This window comes from Colossoma macropomum, unplaced genomic scaffold (assembly GCF_904425465.1).
Source record: "Colossoma macropomum unplaced genomic scaffold, Colossoma_macropomum, whole genome shotgun sequence".
In the NCBI taxonomy this organism is placed as follows: domain Eukaryota; kingdom Metazoa; phylum Chordata; class Actinopteri; order Characiformes; family Serrasalmidae; genus Colossoma; species Colossoma macropomum.
This window is the reverse complement of record NW_023494785.1, coordinates 11371728-11395366: the sequence shown is the minus strand read 5'-3', so window position 1 is coordinate 11395366 and position 23639 is coordinate 11371728. Positions and strand designations below refer to the sequence as shown.

Here is a 23639-nt window from a genome sequence, read left to right as displayed (position 1 = left end):
CGTTCTCTAGTGTACAAATTACCTGATGGACTACAACTACCATAAACACTGGAAATTAACCTGCACTGCTGCACAACTACGTTTGAGGATATGCACTAGTCAATGGGTGAATGTTGTTCTGTAGTGCACATACCACGTGATTAGAACAGCACATGAGTAACTGACAACTGACTACAACTCCCATGAGCACATGGACATGATACAATATTTGATTAAAGATGCACATATGAAGGTCTCATGAGCAACTGTGATTCATTTCTCCTAACGCATGGCAATATTGTTGCACTGTACAGCCCAGCAACATACATATGTACATGCATGCACACACATATGCGCCCAAAAGAACACACACGCATGCTACAGCTGGTTAATCAACTGAAGAATGAATATCGCAATGAAACAATAAATAAAACAATGGATAGATGGATGAATAAATCAACAAGTACACTCGCATGACTGATTTGCCTCTATGGTGAATTGGTCGTTGCCCTGAGTAGCAAAAGGAGACAGCACAGAGTCAACAAGCAATATTCCGGTACATATTAATGGACAGATGTCACAGGTCCTGTTAGAAAGCAGACACAACCATGAACATAAACTCACACACACACAAAGAAGCACGTACGCACATGACCGTCACCCAGCGGCCTAAGCAACCCACTGACAAACGGCTCTTTCTGTGGCTGTAATAAGCTAGCAGTGCAGCTAATCGCAACGCAAATAACAAACATCCATCACCCACGACAACCTCTCCACAAAGAGCCAGAGGAGGGAGGGGAGAGAGAGAGAGAGACAGACAGAAACAGAGAGAGAGAGAGAGAGAGAGAGAGAGAGAGAGAGAGAGAATGAAAAAGAATCAAAGAAAATGAAAGAGTGAGAGAATCGAACAGAAAGAGAAAGAGTGAAAGAAAGAGTAAAAAAGAAAGCAATAGAGACAAAAACATAACAGAAGAGAGCCTGAAAAAAGGGCAATGATGGAAACAGAGAAAGAGGGAGAGAAAGAAAGGGAGAGAGAGAGACTGAGAGAGAATGAAACAGTGTTCCAGGCTGAATGCTGAACGTTTGTACACTCGCTTCATTATTCATTCAGCAGCTATCAGAATGGATTCCTGCCGCATGTGTCTCACAGCGCATGAATCTGTCCTATCTCTGCTGCTGGGGGCCAAGCCGTTAGCACCATCCCTACCTCCACATATACACACTCCTGCAGAGAGTCAGTGTGTGTTCAGTTGCTACCTCACTGAACACCTCCACTCCCTCTAAATTTAACACCAAAACTAGTGAAGCACTCAGAGTCATTACGCCAAAAGTCATGGGATAGCAGTGTGTAAATTGATCATGTAGTGCTGTTACCTCAGGGGACGGCTTGGGAACGCCCACACCTGTATAAGTTGTGAGGTGTTATCTTGTGAGTGAGGTTGAACACTGGCTAGTGTTCTCACGGCAAGACAATGTGAGTTACCAGAGTTTGAAAAACGTATAACAGTGGGTGCCAGACAGATGGGAGTTTCCATTTCCGAAGTTGTAAGGGCATTTAACATTCCTCGATCCAAAGTGTCTGGCTAGAATTATCTGTGTGAAGAGAAAAGCAACTCTGGAAGAAATCACATCCACATTCAATAAAGGAGGTCCCACACTGGAGGTCCCGCTGGCCAGTGCAGTGTTCTTTAGCTTCCAACGGAAGACCCACCAGAGTGACTATGTTAACACCGCAACACCGGACACAGCTCCTCATCTGGGGTTGTGAGGTTGCTAACTGGACCCTAAAGGACTGGCGACATGGGGCGTGGTCCGATAAGCCATGGTACCAAGGGTCTGTGTGTGGCACAGACCCCATGAAGCCACGGACCCCAGTTGTCAGCAAGGAGGCTGGCTGGTGGTGGTTTTGTACCGGTGTGTTTTTTTATGGCATTGGTTGGGTCCACTGGTCCACCTAAACACGTCATTGACCAGTGACCACTACGCTTTACTCCTTGTTGGCTATTTGCAGCCCTTCATGGACTTCATGTACCCCGACAATGATTGGATATTTCAGCGGGATAATGCAACGTGTCATCCGGCCCAAGTTGTCCAGAATTGGTTCGAGGAGCCTTTTGGAGAATTCCGATGAATGGTGTGGCCCGCCCGTTCACCCGACATGACCCGAATCAAGCATTTATGGGATGTGGTGGAGAGATCCATTCGCACCCGAGATCCTGCACCTACAAATTCCATGGACCTGTGGATGGCTATCCAGATGGCATGGCTCAACATTCCTCCAGATGTCCCTCGTCCACTTGGGGTGTTGCTGCACTTCATCGGGCCAGAGGGGGTCCTACACGATACTAGTTCTGTCCAATTAATTTTGGCACATCAGTGTAGATCTGGGGCTGTTTTTCAGACACTTCCCATCTTTAGTCTTAATTTAAGATCTGACAATGTTGCCTGTCACAGTTCTCTAAAAAAATTGACCTCTTTTCAATAGAATTGCTAATGTTAGAAAAATTGTCAGAATAATTGTATGAATTACTGTAACAGAGGCTAGAATGGAAGAGTTTATTTCTCCCTAACTCATAGATCTCTAAACTGATCTCTGACTATTACTGTGTTATCAAGACCACATGCTTTGTATTAACCCACTGATTTGGTGGTATTTGCTTAGGTTGGAAAAGAGACAATCGTTACCACTGTGAATAATGGCTCATAAAATGCTTTGTGGGAATCAAATTCCTAGAGTTCAAGCTTTCTAACGGTATACTGCATCAGCGTATTGCTGGAAGACTTGAAGCCTAGAAACGGTGTTTTAAAAACCAGAAGTGAACGCTTTGACAGAAGTGTGCTGGTACCGGTATAATGATCCAGATAAGGTTAACAGCTGTGTCAGCAGAGGGTGCACCTTAAAGCTCAAGTTATAGAAAATAATCAGATTGAAATGAAAATCACAATATTGGTCAGAAAAACCATTCAGCTCTAGTTGCAGATCATTTGCAACTGACAGATCCTTGTAGTTTGTAAAAAACAGACAATACTAGATGCTGACATAGTCACTATTTCATTGCGAATAAAATATGCTGGATTATCATAATCAAAACAACAAAACTGTGTCAATGTCCATATACCTACAGACTGCACTGCATCTCTATTTGAATCTATTGCAGGATCTACAAACCCACTTTAATGTAGGTGAAGTATGACAGCATTCCTCCTAAGGCATGTTACCCGACACACAGGAACAGAAGACTCATTCTCACACACATACACATGAACATACACCCAGCCGAATTGTTTCTGAGATTGCGTTGTAAAACTGGGTCACTGTATAAGATCGTCTCCAGTGAGCTGTGGCTGTGCTCCTGCTAAGCAGCCATCATTAATCTTCCAAACAGCCATGTTAATGTGCTAATGAGAGAACTGCGAGCCTGCACCGCCCCAAACTACAGCTGGATCACAGTGAGGGAGCGAGAGAGCAAAAGAGGGAAGAGAGGAGGAGAAGAAGATGGTAGGCATGAAGAATAGGTGTGTTCTTCTGCCACTCATAGGATAATTATTGAATGTATTTGCAGTTAGTTATTCTTTTAAATGGCAATAATATTTGCCTTGTTGATGATTTTAAACATTTGTGCCGCAGGGTATTTTTTACAAGCAATGGACCCAGTTGAGAACATGGGTTTCATTTAGGCAGGAATGCCACTCCTTTACCAGTGAGTCCTTGGGCAAAACTTCTAATGTTACATTCATCTTCTATTGTAAGTAGCTCTTGATATAAGTGTCTACTAAATAATGTGAAAGATTTACATAAAAATAATGTATGTTGAGCTAATGTGATGATATTAGCAATGTCCTTGCATTTCGTATGTGGATTACACTACAAACCTGTTGAAATACTGAAATTGCCATTATTAGTTATTAATATAATTATTTGGTGTCTCTCTACTATTTATAGTCTGAAAATATTTACGTTACATATTTCACTTTCACTAAGATCAGCTGTCAGCTGTCAGGACATCAGTACAGAATCAGTTTACCAAGACAAACAATCTTGTTATTGTGTTAGGAAAAGCGCATAAATGCATAAGCTTGTTCAACACAAATATACAAACAGTAAAATGGGAGTAAAACTCTCAAAAGTTTAAACCTCTTCATCATCACTGTGACTCAGCTCTTACACTTACTCTCTCCCCTCTGGCTCTCACTTTAGAAGGCGTTCTGTTTCCCTTATTTTTCTCCATGTTTACCTCTTATTTCTCTGTTCTCTATATTCTTCATAGCCGGCAGTGGGTGATATAAGCAGTAGTCAAGTTGATGGTGGTGATGGTGATAGAGACGAATGTTGACTGACTGATTTCACATACAGTGCCCTAAAGTAGTGTGCATCATTGTTTACATGTTTACAACCTCACAAGCACTGTACAAACTGCATAAACAAACAAGAAAAAAAAAATCATCCCAGTCTCTGTATTAAAGCATAATACAGAGGCTGACCTCAATTGACTTCTCTGAGAGAGACAGAGAGAGAGAGACAGAGAGAGAGAGAGAGAGAGAGAGAGAGAGAGAGAGAGAGGGAGAGAGAGAGAGATTGAATGATGCGCAGGTTAGGCTAAGTGAAAGAAAAAGTAAGCGAGGGACAGAGAGCGTGAAAAAAAAGACAGAGAAGGACAGAGTGAAAGAGAGCGAGGAACAGAGTTTAAAAGAAAGAGAGAGAAGGACAGAGTGAAAGAGAAAGAGAGTGAGGGACAGAGATAGACAGAGAGAGATAGAAAAAGAGAGAGGGAGAGAGAGAGAGAGAGATAGAGAGAGATAGAGAGAGATAGAGAGAGAGAGAGAGAGAGAGAGAGTGTGAGAGAGAGAGTGTGTGCTGGATGGCGTGCAGGTTAGGCTTTTTAGACATGAATAATTCAGAATGACCTGAGGCACTGTTATACTTGCACTGAGCTGTGTGTGTGTGTGTGTGTTGGAATTTACTATGGCCCTAATCCACGATGACAAACCTCTGACACTGCACGAACGAGAGCACATAAAGTAAAAGCCACTCATTTATAAGCAGCGAGGGGCCAGTGGGGGTGGGAGCTGAGAAAATCTTTCTCCAGAGACAAAGATGAAACGATTGAAATTGAAGAGAAACAAATTACCTCAGTCACTTATTTTAAGAGTCTGTGCTTTAATCTGCCTTACAAAATTAAACTCACGCTCTCACATACACCCACACACACATGCAAACTGGCCAACCATGGACCAACTTATGTGCGAACTTGTGGGACCAATCCAAAAGCAGAATGTGTTCTGTATCTTGGGCTAAACACAGCTACAGGAAGAGCCAATCATTCAGCTGCCTTTAGCTATATAGACACACACACACACAGACACACACACACAGACACACACACACACACAGACACACAGACACACAGACACACACAGCAAGGGCTGCAAAACTAATAAATAAATAAATAAATAGATAGATAAATAAGAATATAAGAAAGATATAATAAGGAAGGTAAACAAACAAACAAACAAGAAGACCAATAATAACCCCCAGTTAAATAAATAGACTTCACAGTGTTTTAAATATCACACAGAAGTGTTTTCTCACTAATGAATGAGTCAACTGTTGCATTATTAGTGCGAGATTCAGAGAACTTCCATACAAGTTTGTTGAGTGTTATGACTGTGATCAGCAGAGCTACCTGTCACAATGTACACTTGCCCTGTAAGAGAGCATGACACTTCTATTGAGGGGAGTGAGTTAACACTAAAACATATAGATAGATAGATAGATAGATAGATAGATAGAGAGATGCGCTGTATTTAAAACTGAAGCTTGATATTTATGCTGAGTAGTCCCACAGAACTGTCTGTGCTCTGTACGGTGGGACAGGTTCCAATGTTGTAGCACCTCTAGAGCATCATAGGACTGAGTGCCCTGCTGTTTTACATTTTCAAACACAAATACACACTTAGACTTCACCTGTCCTCTTACTCTCACACACTTAGGGCTCTAAAACACCAAAAACCAACTGTTGGCCGGTGAACGCCATTCAATTGTAAACGTCGATGGTTGACTGTCATCTGCAGTTTGTTGGTCCTAGTTGACTGCTTGTCAGCACTGTTTTGGCTGATGGGCATGTAGAATTGGAGTTTGGGGTCAGCAATCACCACAAACAGAGAAACAAATAAGAGTAAGAAAGCGGCACTATCAAGAGGGCACAAAGTAGACTTTCTACCCTCTCAAAGTCAAGCTAAGGGTGGTTCTCTTTCACTTTCACATAGTGACCTTAGCAAATTCAAATATGAAGCTGGCAAATTAAAAGCCAACTTCAGCCTCTAGTGAATGTTGTGCTTATTTTAACTGCTTAAGTTTAATTTAGGTTTCTCCAGTAGAGAAGAAGACTGGGGTGAGGGTTTATTGATACTGTTGATGCTTCCCATGTTTCTAGTTTATGGAGGCAAACTTGAATTCTCATGCTTGTCTCACGCAGTTCTCGAACGTCTACGCCTGGAAATGAATCCAATCACATGAAGTAAATAAAGTAACCGACTGAAGAGAGTACAGCCAGGCTCCTCTTCCTGTTTCCGTGAATCTTTTCGAGTCATAAGTCCACTCAAAATCTTAGTCACTGGTGTTTAAGCCAAAGTCGAGTCTTTTTTTTCTCTTTTTTATCCAGTCAAGTTTCAAGTCATGAAATGTGTGACTCAGTCATGTGACTTGAGTCCATGCCTCTGATTTACACCCCCTCAAATCTCACATACTTACACTAAGCTCCCCCAAACACACATACACGCACACTTGAACCCAACCCCAAGCTACATCTATTATTTAACATTCAAAGAGGGAGAACAGCAACAAAACATGATCTTTACACTCACACAGAGCAGCAGTGTTACAGAAAACACATTCATCAGGTCAGAGACCTGTGTACATATACCAGGTTCTGATTTTTGAGGACATAAACTAAAGCACTGTTATATATGACACCTCTTTTTTGACTTGAATCTTGTCCCTGCCAATGTCACAGTAATGAGCCCTTGACCAAGCAACAGAACCCTGGCGCTAGTCCAAGGCCACCGCAGCATAGGCTGGACGTGCTGGACCTGCTTTAACCCCCACAACAGCTGCCTACATGTCCTACAGTGGCACACTACACAATGTACAATAAATACATCACTGCTCCAGTGTATTTCAATTCATCCCTCCTTCAGCACAGGCTGACCAAAAGGGATTTGTATCGTGCTGTAGATCTCTGCTGGTGCAACAGCAGTTTCTCAGAAGGGTTTTAATGTATTAGGAGTTTCTGTGGTGGAGCTCTGAGCCCAGGGCTGTTGTGATTTAAAACAGCCTCTAATTAAACTCATACCCGTTGTGACAAGTTGTCATGCCACAAGCCATAAAACAACAGGCTGTGGAACGACAGAGCGCATGAAGCTTCTCGAGTTAATATCCTTGTGTACTTTCAAGTAGAGGTTCATACATTTGGGAGCAGTTATACAGCACACATACTAACCAATACAGCTTTTAAACCACAGTTGTACATGACCTTCACTCACAGAACGCTGTGCAGAAAGTAAATAAAAATAGAATGCAATGATATGCAAATCATGTAAACCATATTCTTAAAGGAAAATACTACAAAGACAACATATCAAATGTTGAAACTGAGAAAGTTTATTGTTTTTTGAAAAATATATGCTCATTTTGAATTTGATGCCAACAACATGTTCCAAAAAAGTTGGGACAGGGGGCATGTTTACTACTGTTTTTCATCACCTCTTCTTTTAACAACACTCTGTAAACATTTGGGAACTGAGGTTGCCATTTGCTATAGTTTTGAAAGTGAAATGTTTTCCCATTCTTGTTTCATATAGGATTTCAGCTGGTCAACAGTTCAGGGGCTCATTTGTCGTATTTTTTATTTCATAATGTGCCAAATGTTTTTGGTGGTGCCAGGACTGGACTGCAGACAGGCCAGTTTAGCACCGGGACTCTTAATATGTAGCAATGCTGTTGTAATACATGCAGAATGTGGTTTGGCATTGTCTTGCTGAAATAAGTAAGGCTTTCACTGAAAAAGATGCCATTTGGATGGCAGCATATGTTGCCAAAACCTGTATACTGTTCAGCATTAATGGTGCCTTCACAGATGTGCAGGTCGCCCATGCCATGTGCACTAATGGACCCCTATACCATCATGAACACTGGCTTTTGAACTGTGCACTGATAACAAGCTGAGTGGTCTTTAGCTTGGAGAATAGAGTGTCCATGATTTCCAAAAAGAATTTCAAATGTTGATTTGCTGGAACACAGGACACTTTTTCACTTCCCCTCAGCCAATTTCAATGAAGTCAGGCCCATACATACCCGCATATATGTCTCATATGTATTATATATGGATCCCAGGGTGATATTTGAGAAAAAAGGCCTGTATTTTGGAAAACATATTTTTGAGAATGATTTTGTCATTAAGCCTTTCCAGTCTCTCACAGTGATGACGCTGTTGAGGTACCTTTACTGCTCTGTGGATGAGGATAGAATGCTGTTCAGCTGTTGGGGAACCACAGCTCCCAGCTGTTCAGTATAACTCGCATGTGGTGTATATTTCAAAAAGAGTTTTGTTGGGTTAACTGCAGCATATTCTGTTTCATTCTTCACCCTCATCTCTACAATATCATGCTTTAATCTTAAACATCTTAATGTAAACTAAGGCAACAATTTTATTCCAAAAAAAAATTTCAGTTGAGAAAACATACAAAAACAAACGTGCACACTCCAGTGATCATTGCTGAGCTTAACGTAAGGAGTTCATACTGAGTTCATGCAGCTCACTCACACAGACACACACAAACAGAGGGCTCAGGTATCAGAGGTGTTAAGAGAACCTTATTTGGAAACAAGAGAGAGTGGGAGTGTATGATGTCAACTGAAAGTCATCCATGTTTTCTCAGGGGAAGGGAGGCTTATCAATTTGATTAACTACATTTAATACTCTACATTCATTTGTTTCAACTGAATAACTGCTTTGACCTTTCAGTTACAGAGTACACACAATTCAGTCAGAGTTGGAAGACAAACGCCAACCACTTCTATTCACTCAGAGGAAGAATTTCTTCAGGGTCAGGTTTGACTTATGTGCCTGTAATGCACTTAAGTAAACCACACTACCACAAATATAGTTTTATTACAAACATAATCACACGAAATAACTAAATAAGTGCATCTGTAAGACTGCAATTAATAATTACCTTTATCATGGATTAACTTATTAATGTTCAATTACATTACTAATTTTGCACTCTTTGGCTCCTTCTTCTTTGCTACTGTCACCATTCAAAGATACCTGCCACTGCAAAATTACTGCCACCACTGCTTCAGAATTTTATAAAATGTCATGAAGTTGCAATGACAAAACTGAAATGACAGTTACAGGAAGTGGACAAACATTGTGCAGACAGTCAGAGCAGAGTTGAGTTGAAGTGCCGAATGAAACGATTATCAGTGGAGTGGACTATTCAGATGGTTTTAGCAAGCTGTGCTTAATGAGCTGTTAGCACACTGTGAGGAGGTAGGGTTAACCTTATTTTGCAATGTTATTAAGTTCAGTTTTACATTTTTTGGACGTTTGTGGACAGTGGTGGTCTGAACTATGAATAAAGTGGGTCAAAAGTCTGGGAAAATCTGGCTACTTGCTTTTTGTTATGTGTTAATGCTAGCCCATGAGGGTGAAGTTCTGTTAAGGATGTGATATCTTGTTTGTTTACAACTTTACTATGAGAAAATGTACTGAATAAAACAGGTAAGACTGATGGCCTGAGCCTGATCTTTAGCAACTGAACAGTAAAGGTAAGTCTTGACCTGGTTTTGGGGTGTAGGGATGGGTAGGGATCGGTAGGGGGGGCACATTCTGGCCTGACACCGCTGCTGAATAACCTAGCAGAAACACTGAAGAGTGCTTTTATGTTAAAATAAATGACGCGTCAACAATAAAATCCATTTCTTCATATTGATGTAATAAATTTCTTTTGGTATATTATTGCAGCCATATGTATCCACTTCTCAATAACTTTTCACAACAGTAGAACAACTGAGAACATCAACTTACCACTCATCTTGATTCTGAATATCTTTGGCCCAGGAGGCGGGCACATCTGTCACAAAGCCCATGTCATCGTGGGAGCTGGAAGATGATTGGTCAGACAGGCGGGAAGGAAGCACGGGTGGCCTATCATCTTCGATAATGACAGTGTCATCCTGAGGCATGTTCACAGTGGGGGACAGCTGGTAGTTACCTGAGAGAGATTACAGTGAAAGTGTCAGTGTAACACAGTGGAACAGCAAAAGCACATGTTTGGCAGGCTGAGCTGTGAAATAGCTCCAAAGAGAGGGCTCCTTTTCCACTGATGAGGAAGCTCAGGCATAAAAAGTAAGGAAAGAGTGATACGAAACTTTTTGTGACTGTTATCAACACTGCGTTAAAGGAATTAAAGAGTTTCACTAATCGATAATATTGTTTAATATAATTTAACACAGCCAAAAAAGAGAGACATATGAACTGATATGAATGACAGCTCTCAATTGCTGTACTTCTTACACTTCAAGTCTAGCATTCCAGCCTGCATTGCTGCAACAGAAATATACACATGATGACAGTTTAGCAGTCTCTATAATGACTGGTAATAAAAATAATACATCTTTAAAAATTAATGTTTCAATCATGTCAGTGGTTCATTACAATACAAAACAAGCTACTAAATATCAGAGCCTAATTAATGGGATTTTCCAATATTGACAAATTTGCAGGATCCCAAGATTACACAATATTGTTTTTTTATTTCACCCTTTGCAGCTATAACAGCTTCAACTCTTCTGGGAAGGCTTTCCACAAGGATTAGGAGTGTGTTTATGGGAATTTTTGATCATTCTTCCAGAAGCGCATTTGTGAGGTCAGACACTGATGTTGGACGAGAAGGCCTGGCTCACAGTCTCCGCTCTAATTCATCCCAAAGGTGTTCTGTCGGGTTGAGGTCAGGACTGTCACGTTCTTCCACACCAAACTCGCTCATCCATGTCTTTATGGACCTTGCTTTGTGCACTGGTGTGCAGTCATGTTGGAACAGGAAGGGGCCATCACCAAACTGTTCCCACAAAGTTGGGAGCATGAAATTGTCCAAAATCTCTTGGTCTGCTGAAGAATTAAGAGTTCCTTTCACTGGAACTAAGGGGCCGAGCCCTACTTCTGAAAAACAACCCCACACCATAATCCCCCCTCCACCAAACTTTACACCTGGCACAATGCAGTCAGACAAGTACCGTTCTCCTGGCAACCGCCAAACCCAAAGTTGTCCATTGGATTGCCAGATGGAGAAGCGTGATTCATCACTCCAGAGAACACGTCTCCACTGCTCTAGAGTCCAGTGGCGGCACTTTACACCACTGCATTCGACGCTTTGCATTGCGCTTGGTGATGTAAGGCTTGGGTGTAGCTGCTCGGCCATGGAAACCCATTCCATGAAGCTCTCTACGCTGTTCTAGAGCTAATCTGAAGGCCACATGAAGTTTGGAGGTCTGTAGCGATTGACTCTGCAGAAAGTCGCCGACCTCTGCGCACTATGCGCCTCAGCATCCGCTGACCCCGCTCTGTCATTTTACGTGACCGACCACTTCGTGGCTGAATTGCTGTCATTCCCAATCGCTTCCACTTTGTTATAATACCACTGAAAGTATTTAGTAGCAGGGAAATTTCACGACTGGACTTAAGTATCCAATACTCTATCAAACGGAACACGATGCATACACAGGTTTAGAATTACAATGATGGATCTGCTTTCTTTAAATGAAATCCTTGAGCTCCCCTGCACATAAATCAGAGTGCATTTGTTTTCATTATCAGTGTCATTTTACAATTTTACTAGCTTAAGTGCAATTGCATGTAATTGCTACCAGAAGAAAAAATATATATTTACCCTGGCCTCCGAGCGATAATACAACTCGCATTCAATTTGAGAGTGCCTCCAAGAGTGACAAATTTACTTTAATGGAAATGAATTAGAGTTTAATGTTTTGCTGTATCAAATTGAAAGCGCAAAGTTGAAGATACCTGCTGCTTTAAATGGCATCTCTTAAAGAGTGCTTGCGGACAGATTTTACCCGACACTCCCGTCTCAGTTGAGTTTAAAACAAAACTAAAGCTCAAAGTGAAAACAGAAGTGGCTGATTTACTAGCTGAAAGGTCAGAGTCTTCATTTCACATCTCAATGCCTTCAATCTACGACTATTTCCTTTAATAACCCATGCAAATCTTTCCCCCTGCTTGCTCCAGGCACAGGGGACATGAGGAATATAGGGGCTGACCTTCATGCCATTACTGCCTACATTTCAGACTGAAATTGCAAAGTAAACAAGATGGTTGTGATGGATTCTCAGAGAGAGCTAACTTTTGTAACCATACAGTTAAGAGCATCAGACTTTCAAGAATGGATGGATTTTGCAAGAAGAAGAAGAAAATAAAGATGTACAAAATATGAAGATGAACAAGACAAAGATGACAAAGTATAAAATATGAAGATGCTGTAGACGAAAAAGATGCATAAAATAAAATGAAGATGAAGGTGTAAAAAAGAAGACGAATGAAGTACAACACATGAAGATGATGATGGTGTAAAACTAGATAAAGATGAAGAAGAAATAGAGCAAAAACAAACCCAAGTGTACACACACACCCACACATACCCTTTCTCCCTTAAATGCTACTCACCTCACACACACTCTCAAGATCTCCAGCATCAGCGAAAGGTAATTCAATAACGCTCGTCTTAAGGGACTGAGAGGAGCTCAGCTCTGATCAGTAAAAGTTCGTTAACTTTCACTCAGATTAATCAGATTGGCAGAGAAATTAACAACACTGTGATTAGCATTCAGCTGCTCCAGACGTTCATTAATAAATCATTAAACCTGCTTGCAAGACATGCAGGACAAAATGTCCAGCTCATTTCATGGTGAAAAGCAACACTTCACAAGCCTGAGCCGAGATTTAAAAGGAGCATTTTTGACAGCATGCAAGCCACCACAGGCTTGTTTTTCCGACTCAGGCTGGCTTAAAAACCTTCAACAGCCTATACACAGCAGGCAGAGAACACCATAAGAGGTGGTTCAGGGTCTAATTGGCAATTAGAGCCTCATGAAGAAAATATGAGCGAACTTTCCTTGGATTTTATCAACACTGTTCATCTGATTTTATCAACGGAGATGGACGGGATTGGAAGGAGCCGCCCGTCTGCCGTTTTGTGTGAAGGTCTCTCAGGGAGCTGGTGTTGAAGGCAGGGCTGGGGGTCAGGGCAGCTGATCGATTAGAGTGGCCCCACAGACTGGCCAGAGGCTGGGTGTGTGTGAGGAGCCCCTCGCCAGTTGCAGCACAGTTGCATCACTGGATCAAAGCTGCCCTGCTTTAAAACCAGATTGAAAACATGATGGGGCCTGAGAACAGACTTGTCCTTAAACTTTCATCATCCAAGCATGGGCGTTCGCCCACATGTTAACCAACACGTGTCTTTCCGCACTCCGCAGTGTGTAACAGCCACATACAAAGAGAAAAACAAAGGAAAAAAACACTAAAAATTTATCAGACGTTTTCAAAAGTTCACTAGAAACAGAAAAAGATAGTCAAAAGCTGATAAAAGCAAAAGAAAACTTTTGAATGGCCACAAAGAGTTAAACATGGTAGGAGGGCTGCACAGGGTCATCCTATCATGCAGAACGTACAATTTAATTGGCTTCATTTCTGAACACAGTCATGTTCTCCTACACTTCTGGCCAGTTAGCCAGTCCCATTCAACAGACCTTGACTCGCGTGCCCGGCTCTCCACATGAGGATGGCTCAGTGGTATCCGGCGTACCTCTGCTAAATGGCAGGCACACATGTACAGCAAGGGCAACTCTAATGCTTTTGAAAGGTGAAATAATTAACGAGAATAGAAAAAAATAATAATAAAGCTGCAGCAGTCGCAACTCCACTGTAACATGTTAATTAGCATGCTATTGAGATTAAACCCCTCATGGTGAATCCCACATGAGTATGATGAATAATTAAACCCATCCATTGTGACAGTTTTTTTTTAAATATTTGAACACCTCGGGTCAAATTACATGTTTTGATGATTTTCTAACTGAAAATAACACATAACTCTATCTAATAATAAAGTAAAATATGTAATATATAAAAAAAAACTAAATGCATATTTATTTTATAAAACAACTTTTGTACATACCACATTTTATTTATGTTAAATTCAGCAAATAAACAGTAATTGTGCATTAAAATGTACAGAAGTGTGATCTGTTCCCAGAATTTAATAACAACAAAATGTGTAATCTAACCAGTAAGCCCAAACTTCTGCATGTGGCTGTATATACTGGATTTTATGAAGAAGGTAAACCTTAGGAAACCTTAGCATCATAATAGATATTAAAGATTGCAGCTCAGAAGGAAACCCAAGAACTCACTCTAAAGATCAAGGATAGTATTTAGCATTACTTACTAACAGTAGCCTTCACAAGCTTGTTTCTAATGACCAATACACAAAGTGGTGGAGGCAGTAATGCAGCTGCCCAACTAGCCACAGCAGCTCGGTCGCCAAACAGAACTGAGCTGGTGCATCCTGAAGGAAAAAGCTCTCTGTCTGAGAGGACCTTAAGAACGTTAGCAACTGACAAATCCTTCTGACACCTCCCCTGCACCTTGTCTGGATCCATTAGCCAGTCAGGCCCAGAGAGAAGAGCGAGCAAGCAGTGTGCTGGAAGTGGAGAGAAGAGGTGGGTGGAAGCATTTCTCACCTTCTACCCATTAAAGAAAGTGTACAGTACATACAGCGCTGAATGGGGGCATATGGCTGCAAAAAATGATACTATTGTTGCAAAATCCATGACTATGTTACACCAAAACCAATGAATGATTAATATTATAAGAGCTGTTCTTAGAAAATCAAATGTACACAACACTGCCTTCATTCCAAATATAGTTAATCAGCCAAGGCGTGTTTGGTGTCCAATGTTTGCTTCATTAGTTTTGTTCATTAGCAATGGAGCTACAGCATGCCTAAATGATGACAAGCCTACATCAACCCATGTCAGGTTGTAAAGTAATCTCAAATAGACCTGCTTAGGTAGTTAATGACACTGCATGACATACTGTTATCTATTCAAAATGGACTTTTCTTGCTGAGTTTCTTTTCTTTCTTTAAGAGCAGGAATGTATACTATGAAGACTGCTGTGCACAGCTTGAAATCAACAGGGAGCGCAAAACAAGCCTAAATTTGCTTGCTCTCAACATCCCAATGCAGCTCCACAAAAGGTTCTTCTTGCCAAACAGCTTGTGTTTTTGTTAAAGAATATAAGATTTCCAAAATCTAACATCACGCGTCTATCCTGAGGCCATCTGACTTGGGTCAGATGGGGCTGGAAAGCAAAGGCATTACACACGTCTTTCCCCTGGACCGTCGCGTCTTATGAAGGAGCTGTTTGTGTTTGTAACTGATGCTTCTGTTGACTCCATTCTCCTCGGCATGCGTGGACGGCCCAATGCTCTACTGCTGCTTCCTGTCACGCTGGAATCAAACGACCCCTCACACAGTCGCCCCCGCAACAACAAACACACGCTCCTGGTGCCTGCAGACAGACCCAGGCACCACGGCGCTACGGCAACCATCCAACTGCCGCTGACGCCATCTTGTGTGTCTTCACTGGTGCTCAGATAAATAAGCGACGGAGAGAGAAACAGAGAAACTTCTTCCATGTCCTGACTGGAATGTCATGGTCCGTGGGCGTTAGGACACACATCAGGGAGGCAGCTTTGAAGTGCTGATCGTACATGGAAAATGCGATGCTGGAAGCTTTGAAGCATAAATACATATATGGCAAACTTCCAACATCACCATGTATGGGAATCACTTCAAACTCTGATATGCAGTGAAAGGCAACACTATTGGCACAATGAGATAAAAAGGTTAGTTTTTTTAAATATATTCATAACATTTGCATTCCAGATCAAAAGATAAGCACAGAACAGCAGCTTTTGTTTCAAGGCCATGTTGCTCATATAATATAAACCATTTAATTATCTGTTTGTTTGTTTGTTTGTTTCGTGAAGTATGACTATTTCAGCTGACCTTAAGTATTGGGACAAATGAATGACAGGTGATTCTGTGTGCTTAGGTGTTCCATGTCTCCTTAAAGGCAAATGCATTAAAAACCTGTGAATGTTAATAATAGTCACTGGAGTTTTCATTAGGCATATGGAAAACTAGAAAAAATGACATTTATGGAAGAAGCTACTAATTCTGAACATGAATTTAAGGCAAATATCACTCATAACCATTGCACAACAACTGTGCATTACAAAAACATTAATGCGGAATATATTGAAAAAGAAAGAAACTACTGGAGGAGTAAGTGGCGGTCAAGTCATCCCTTCCAAAAACCACAGCAGCAGATAACAAGGAAGTTGCCAGGGCTATGAAGAAATAAAACATTAAGAAATAAAAGACTTGGGAGAGCAGGAGTGAAAGTATCATTCACCATTTTCAGCAGATCTCACAAGGAGTACAGAAGCAACACTTCAAGATACAACACCAAGAACAGAAGAGCCAGGCTGGACTTTGCAAAGAAGGACAAAGAGGAAGCAGCAGAGATCTGGCACAGTTCAGGTTTTATGGATGAAGAAGGTATAGATTAATCTTCATAAAAGTGATGGGGAGAGACCAGTGTGGAGAAAGAAGGGGGACTGCAAATGATCTCAAGCATACCACTTCATCTGTTAAGCATGGATGAGTCAGTGTCATGAGTTGGGCATGCATGGCTGCTTTTGGAACTAGCTCGCTGGTCTTCACTGATGATGTAACAGGTCATATAGCAGCAAAACGAATTCTGAAGTGTAACATCTGGTTTTCTTATGTCCATGTAAATAACTCCAAACTCACTGGGTGGACGCTCATGATGTAGCAAGACAATGACCTAAAGCACATTTAGCCAAGGAGCAAATCAGAAAGAAAAGACACACTAATCAACTCGGTCTCCTTAAACTCAGCATGCCATCAGAATGACCCCCAGAACCGGCACCAACTGAAAGAAGCTGCCATCGAAACTTGGCAGAGCACTCCAAATGACGTTATCAACAGTTTGTTGACAGACTTGAAGCAGATATTGCATGTAATGGGTTTGGGACCAAAAACTAATTTTAAAGAAATTCATGTTGTTTTAAATTTATTTGTCCCAATAATTATTCCCAGTATGGTTTATGTTGTCTGAAAAACACTTCTTCTGAAAAACTAATAAATAAATAAATAAATAAATTAATTAATTAATTAATTAAGCCATTCTGTCCAGCTTATCTTTTGATCTGGAGTGCAAATTTGATGAATTTACAAAAGTTACCGATTTCTCCTCATTGTCTCAATATTTTTGCTTCTCACTGTATACATCAAACAGCCAGCTAAACAGTTTTGCTGTTTTGTTGGCAAAAATAACTTTATTAATACCCAGCTTCACGTTTGTCTGTGTAAAAACTATTTACTAATACTTACAGTATATATTTTTAATATTTGGGCTACAGTGCATCAAATTGTCTTCAGAATAAAGAGTAGGCTTTGCCTAATTAAGGAATCTTTTAAACTATTAAACAAAAACAAGTAAATCTGCATTTGGGAAAAAAAAATCATGCAATTCTGCATTTTGAAATCCTAGTTTCTCGGTTGACAGTTATCTGACCTTCAAAATCATACAGTGATGTGAGAAACCATAAGAATCTGAAAAGAATATGAAAAGAATCTGAAACTAAAGAAACGCACACACAATCCAGCAGCTGATAAAATGCAACATAAAAAGCACCTCATCTTCAAACTACATTAAACAGCTTACATTATGGAACTCTGACACACAGGACTATTAACATTTATCTAGTACCACAATAAATGGCCAAACATTCTAACAACACAGGCCAGAGGTCCAGCTTAATGCTTAACACCAAATGATGAGGGAAGTCACGGGTGGGTCAGCAGGATGGTTAAAGAACTCTGAAGGTGCAAGGAGGCACCACTCTAAAACCCAGGATTCCACTTCCTGCCTCAGGATCACTGAATTACAGGGCACAGGGTCAGACCATTAGCGCTTCTTGCTTTCTGTGCTCTTAGAGGACACTCCAGCACAGCCTCCGATGACAGCCAAGACTATTGATCAAAGATCATTAGCTAATCCATGATGCCATGGATATAAAACCCATCCGTTTAGTGGCTAATCATGGGAAAGAGATGCTGCTGAGAGGAGAAATCATTCAGAATGGTGCACATGGTCACTTTCCAGCTTGCTCAAAGTCGCCTCCCACTAATGCAACATAGTCCTGTTGGGTCACTGGGTTTATTTAATAGGCTTAGTTGAGGCATGTCGATTTTCCTTCCCTCAAAGTCTTAGACAAAACATAATTTTACATATTAGGTCAAGTTAAATGATCTAAGAGGAGAAGGAAAAAAAGGCCAACATGTGGCATTAATCACAAGTTCCCATGGACTAGCAATGAAGAGACACCAATAGCCAGCAACAGCTTAGGTTAGGTCACGAACGTCCCATAATGACTTAATGTAGCTGGGAAAAATAATGGTCCAAAGATTTATAGTACAATCACACAATACAACTCAAAATGATTTTTTCCTCATGGGAAATCTGCATGGTCTCTAAATATCGGACAAAAAGACACAGATGGTGTTCACGAGACATAAAACACTAAAGCAGAACGACCCCCCTTGAGCTTTTTAGTGTTTACAATTGCTAAATTGTTCAACTTAATTTAGTTCAATACTTTTCCTCTTTTATTTCCTTTGACTTTTTCTGAAAAACATTTTATACAAGTGGAGAATAGAATAGGCAGATGTTGCCACACTATACACAGGTCATTCTTTTAAAAGATCATAAGCATTCTCAAACTTTTTCATTAGCATTCTAATGGCAATAGAGGATGCCTATGCTTGAGCATTTCAGTGAGCGGTGATGTTTCACACTGTACACATACTACTCATCACCTCCTGTGCACTTCATTATACCCAAGGAACCTGATGACTTCTCACAAATGTGTGCGCACACTTAGATGAATCACACAGTGATAATGGAAATGCTCTCTCTTCCGTCTCACGGCCTGTCCGTCTCTGTTGCTGAATGTCTGTCTGTCTGTCCATCTCTCTTTTTCTGCCTTTCTCTTTCTCTCACAAGGTACACCGACGTAAACTACCTCATCTTAAAAAAACAAAAAAAAAACAAAACAAAGCAAAAAAAAACAAACAAACAAGACGCAGTGTGATCTAGAGATTTCACTATGGTTACAGGGTGTTGTCAGGCACAATGTGAACAACAGTCAATGACAATAGTCATACTGTTGCTGAGCAATATAAGGATCAAAGATTATTTGGACAGCAAAATTAGTTTTAATAACTTGACACATTAACTCAAATCTCAGTTAAACATAATATAAAATATAAAATCTGCAGTAACTTTTGCACAGGCCACATTTTATGTTTGATCTAATATGTTGAATTTGATAAATAAACAGTAATTGTGCATTAAAATGTGTAGAAGTGTGTTCTCTGTAGAGGATGTGTTAACTTATTTTCACTTAGAAAATCAACAAAACACGTAATCTGATCATTAAGTGCAGGTAAATGTCTATGAATGTGTCTCAATTAATCTGATTTTAGAATAAGAACTGTCTGTTCTATTCTATGGATTTTGCCTCATCATATTTACAGGGGTGAGTCCAAAAACTGGCCATAGACTGTAAACCACATAATCAGTCCCATCCTCTCAAACAATCTATACGGAGTCAATAAAAATTCTTCTTCTTCTTCTCCTTTTATTATTGTTGTTGTTGTTGTTGTTGTTGTTGTTGTTATTGTTATTATTATTATTATTATTATTGTTGTCTAATAATTAATCATCTTTGGTATTCCATAACATCAATATAATTATTGTCCAGAAAGTAGAAATGATATAAAGGTTGAGAGGTTCAGATGAGTTCATACTGTCCATGCATAAGCACTAGTGGGTCAGCAACTGTAGAAGTGGCCTGTGTCAGAATCCATTAGCTCCTTTCTCTGCAGAGTGGGGCTGAGATCCACTGCTGTTCTCATCCTCCTCCTTATTTGCCGCTCCCCTGAGCAACGGCTGCTGCCTGCACCCTCCACCCCATGGCGAGGTGAAGTCTCAGCATCCCCTCTTCACCCTAATGACCCTTCCACCTAAACTCACTACCCCATGTTTATTTATTGTTTATTTATTTAGTTTAAACCCGGGCCACTCTGCTGAACAGCAGGTCCAGAAGCATTCGGCGGGACCTTCAATTTGCGACACAGCATGACTTCCTGCTTCTAGTCGGACTTTTCAATTAAGGCCAGGCTCCAAGCACAGTCTGGGAACTCACTAATGCCTCCTGACCACAGAGAAGAGATGTGATGACTGAGGAGAGTGTCCACATCTCACACACTCTGCACTTCACTCAATGAAAGAGGGCTGATGGCAACGTGCTTAAAGGGAAATTCCACTGATTTATTTTAATCTTTGCATGACTCAGTCATTGAGATTTAAATAGTCATTTGGAGTGGTTTGATGTGAAATGATTCAACTGTAGAGAAACTTAATGAATCTGACTTCTTTACAGTGGTGGTGATAGAAACCAAACTAGGGGGTGTTGATGTATACAATACAGATATAGTAATACAACCAAAAACTACTAGTGAATCTGTGTGTCTAGAATTTTTATATGTAATGGTGATAATGGTAAAACAGTGGCAAAACTGAAAAAAACTAGCAAACAAACAAAAATAAATACAAATAAGAAGACTATTCTGCCTTACAATGTTCTGCATATACCTCTCCGTTGACAGACATCAGACAGTATATTCATTACCATTTTGTGCAATGACCTTCTGTGGGGTAGCTTTCAGAGGCGTTAAATGCCTCTGACGTCTTCTTCCCATCATCTCCACTGTGTACAATTCTGACTAGACAACTCTCCAGAATGGAGCATTTCAAACCACTCTGAATGACTTAATTATGCAAAAATAATAAAAACAAAAATCAATTTCCCTTAAACAACTCACCATTCATAACAGGAGAGAGGGAGGGAGGAAGAGGGAAGAGGGAGAGAGAGAGAGAGAGAGCGAGAGAGAGAGAGAGAGAGAGAGAGAGAGAGAGAGAGAGACAAAAAACAGAAAAGGGAGACAGAGAGAGAGTTAATGACCTGTGAGAGAAAAGGTACAGAAAAAGTACAAACTAATGCAACAGATTAGAAAGACACTGAGGTGGAAAAACACCCAAGAAAGATATCTAAACTACTCTTTCTTTCATTGTTACTGATTAACGACCTGGTAAAGTGCCTTGTTTTTATTCATTCTTTTTGTATTTCTGCATATAATAGTTCTATCACTCTATTACATTATGTACATTTTTTTATGTGACATGTTGGTTATTTTTGCAAAAAAAGAAAAAGAGATGGAAAAAAAAACAAGGAGAGAGAGAAAAAGAGGAAGAAGAGAGTTTGTGAAAGAAGAGTTTCTTTTAACCCAGTGTGACTAGATTTGCTCGTCGTCAGGGCTGTAGCAGGTGGAAGCAGCAGCTGACAATGTCACAGGTTGATGTAGTGGTGGCAGACAGTTAGAAAAATCACTCCTCTGCGTGTGTGTGCACATGTACACACGTGGGCCTCATACATACACACTTGCACAGACAGCGGCCCATCCCTCTGACAGTCGTCGAACACCTCGGCCTATCAATCTGAGCGAGACGCTGCATGGCAATCGATGAGATGGTAGCGTGTAGCTAGATTAACTAGCCCATCCCTCCATCACTCTGACTGCTTTACCTCACTGACTGCCACGTTTTCCTCATTTTTCCCCCTTTTTTCTGTAAACAGAACGGAACATGTCCTTCGGATGGAAAACGTAGATCAATATTGAGCTGCTTCAGCAACCAGTAGTACTCTAAATAGCATTGATGTCATTCGATAACAAGCATTTTCTTACAATCACTGGTAAAAAATCAAATATACTACAAATATGCGTTTGCCCCTCATCCTAAATGTAGTTGATCAGGCAATATATGTTTGGCATCTGAAGACTGCTTCTTAGTTTTGCACTAGAGCTATGAGGCTAATAAAGCTAACAAGTACTTGAAACTTATGGAATGCCTATTAGCATCGAGAAAAGGAGTCACATGTACACATGTGGGCCTGGTCATGATTTAGTATACAGGTACAATCATCACAGACTACCCTTAACGCACATTGAGTTGTTAAGTGATCTCAAATAGACTTGCCTATGTAGTTTCTGACGCAGGATGATATACTGTTGTCTATAAAAATGGATGAAATTCAGGCTTAAAGAGTGCTGCTATTTGACATACTAATGTACATAAGTCTGTTTCAGATTGATGATTCAGGCTTGCAAACTACTTGATGCTAATCAGTAGCCTATAAGCTTCCATTGCTTGTTAGCTATATTAGCTTCATAGCTCTAGCTCAAAACTAAGAAGTAAATCTTGACTGATCAACTTCATTTGGGCTGGGCGAAAGATTGTGTTCATTAGATCATTTGTGAAAATTTGTGTCCCTTAATGTCAGCATGAATTGAGAATCATAATACATTTAGCTTTTGTATCATGTGATATTTGCTAGCAAATCACATTATTAAGGAGGGTCTTGTATTTTGCTCAATCATATGTTAGAGTGGTGTATAAATCAATAATATAACCATTATATTATTGGTTAATATTTTTTTCCCACCTGCTGGTACATGGAAACATAATCAACAATCATTTTGATTAAAGTTCAGACAAAAATAATAATTTTGTGTTTTAAATTATATACTAAATCATGACCAGGTACATGAACTAGCAAAGTTATGAAAGAAAAAGGTCCAAGTTTCCAAGTTTTGAAATACTATGTCTCACAGTACTCCTGTTAAGTGAGCATCGACACAACCCACTGCATTTTCTGCACGGACTAAATCAGTGAACCCCCAGGGAATCTCAGTATCATACCAAATCCCACCAGCTGATATTCATGTTTACTAGAAATGCTTTCCTATGTCATATAAAATGCCATTCAGCAGCTCTGCCATACTGGCCTACAGAGCATTCATATACAAAGCAATTTCATACCATCCATTACATTCTAATACCTTGCTTAACTCTAGCTAACACCACTGCTCCATTTTCTTCTCCCGGTGTATTTCACTATAAATCAGAAAATTGTGAAAAAAAGCTGAGCCTAAGTGGGCATCTGCCATCCATCAATCACTTCTGTACTCTTAACACTTCTACCTGTTCCAACTTGCAGCAGTGCAGCACAATGTGAGATTTTTTAACATTTTAATGGGGATAACCTTTTTTTTCCATTTTAGGCTTGGAGGCATTTCACTCCGTAAATCAACAGCTCTGAAAGGCAGCGCTCCTTTAATCCAAACTTAGGAAATTGCTTTGAGTGACGGAAGTGAATTACTCTGACATATAAAGTTAGCCAAATTCTCACGGTGCCCTGTTCTGTTAGGCTATTTTTTACCTCTTACTGGGTGACAGCATTCAATTTGTTCAGCATTAACAAGAATGTGACTTTATTTTTTATTATTTTGTTGCATTCTTACA

At 40.3% G+C, this 23639-nt stretch overlaps 1 protein-coding gene across 2 annotated transcripts in view; it reads right to left on the bottom strand.

The window, feature by feature from the left end:
- Positions 1-23639, bottom strand: part of pard3aa (par-3 family cell polarity regulator alpha, a) — a 505838-nt gene that overhangs the window by 183300 nt on the left and 298899 nt on the right. For both annotated transcript variants that reach the window (XM_036582761.1, XM_036582769.1), the window contains exon 15: positions 10071-10257. In XM_036582761.1, the coding sequence (XP_036438654.1) occupies positions 10071-10257 (187 nt within the window). The remainder of the gene's footprint in view (positions 1-10070; positions 10258-23639) is intronic.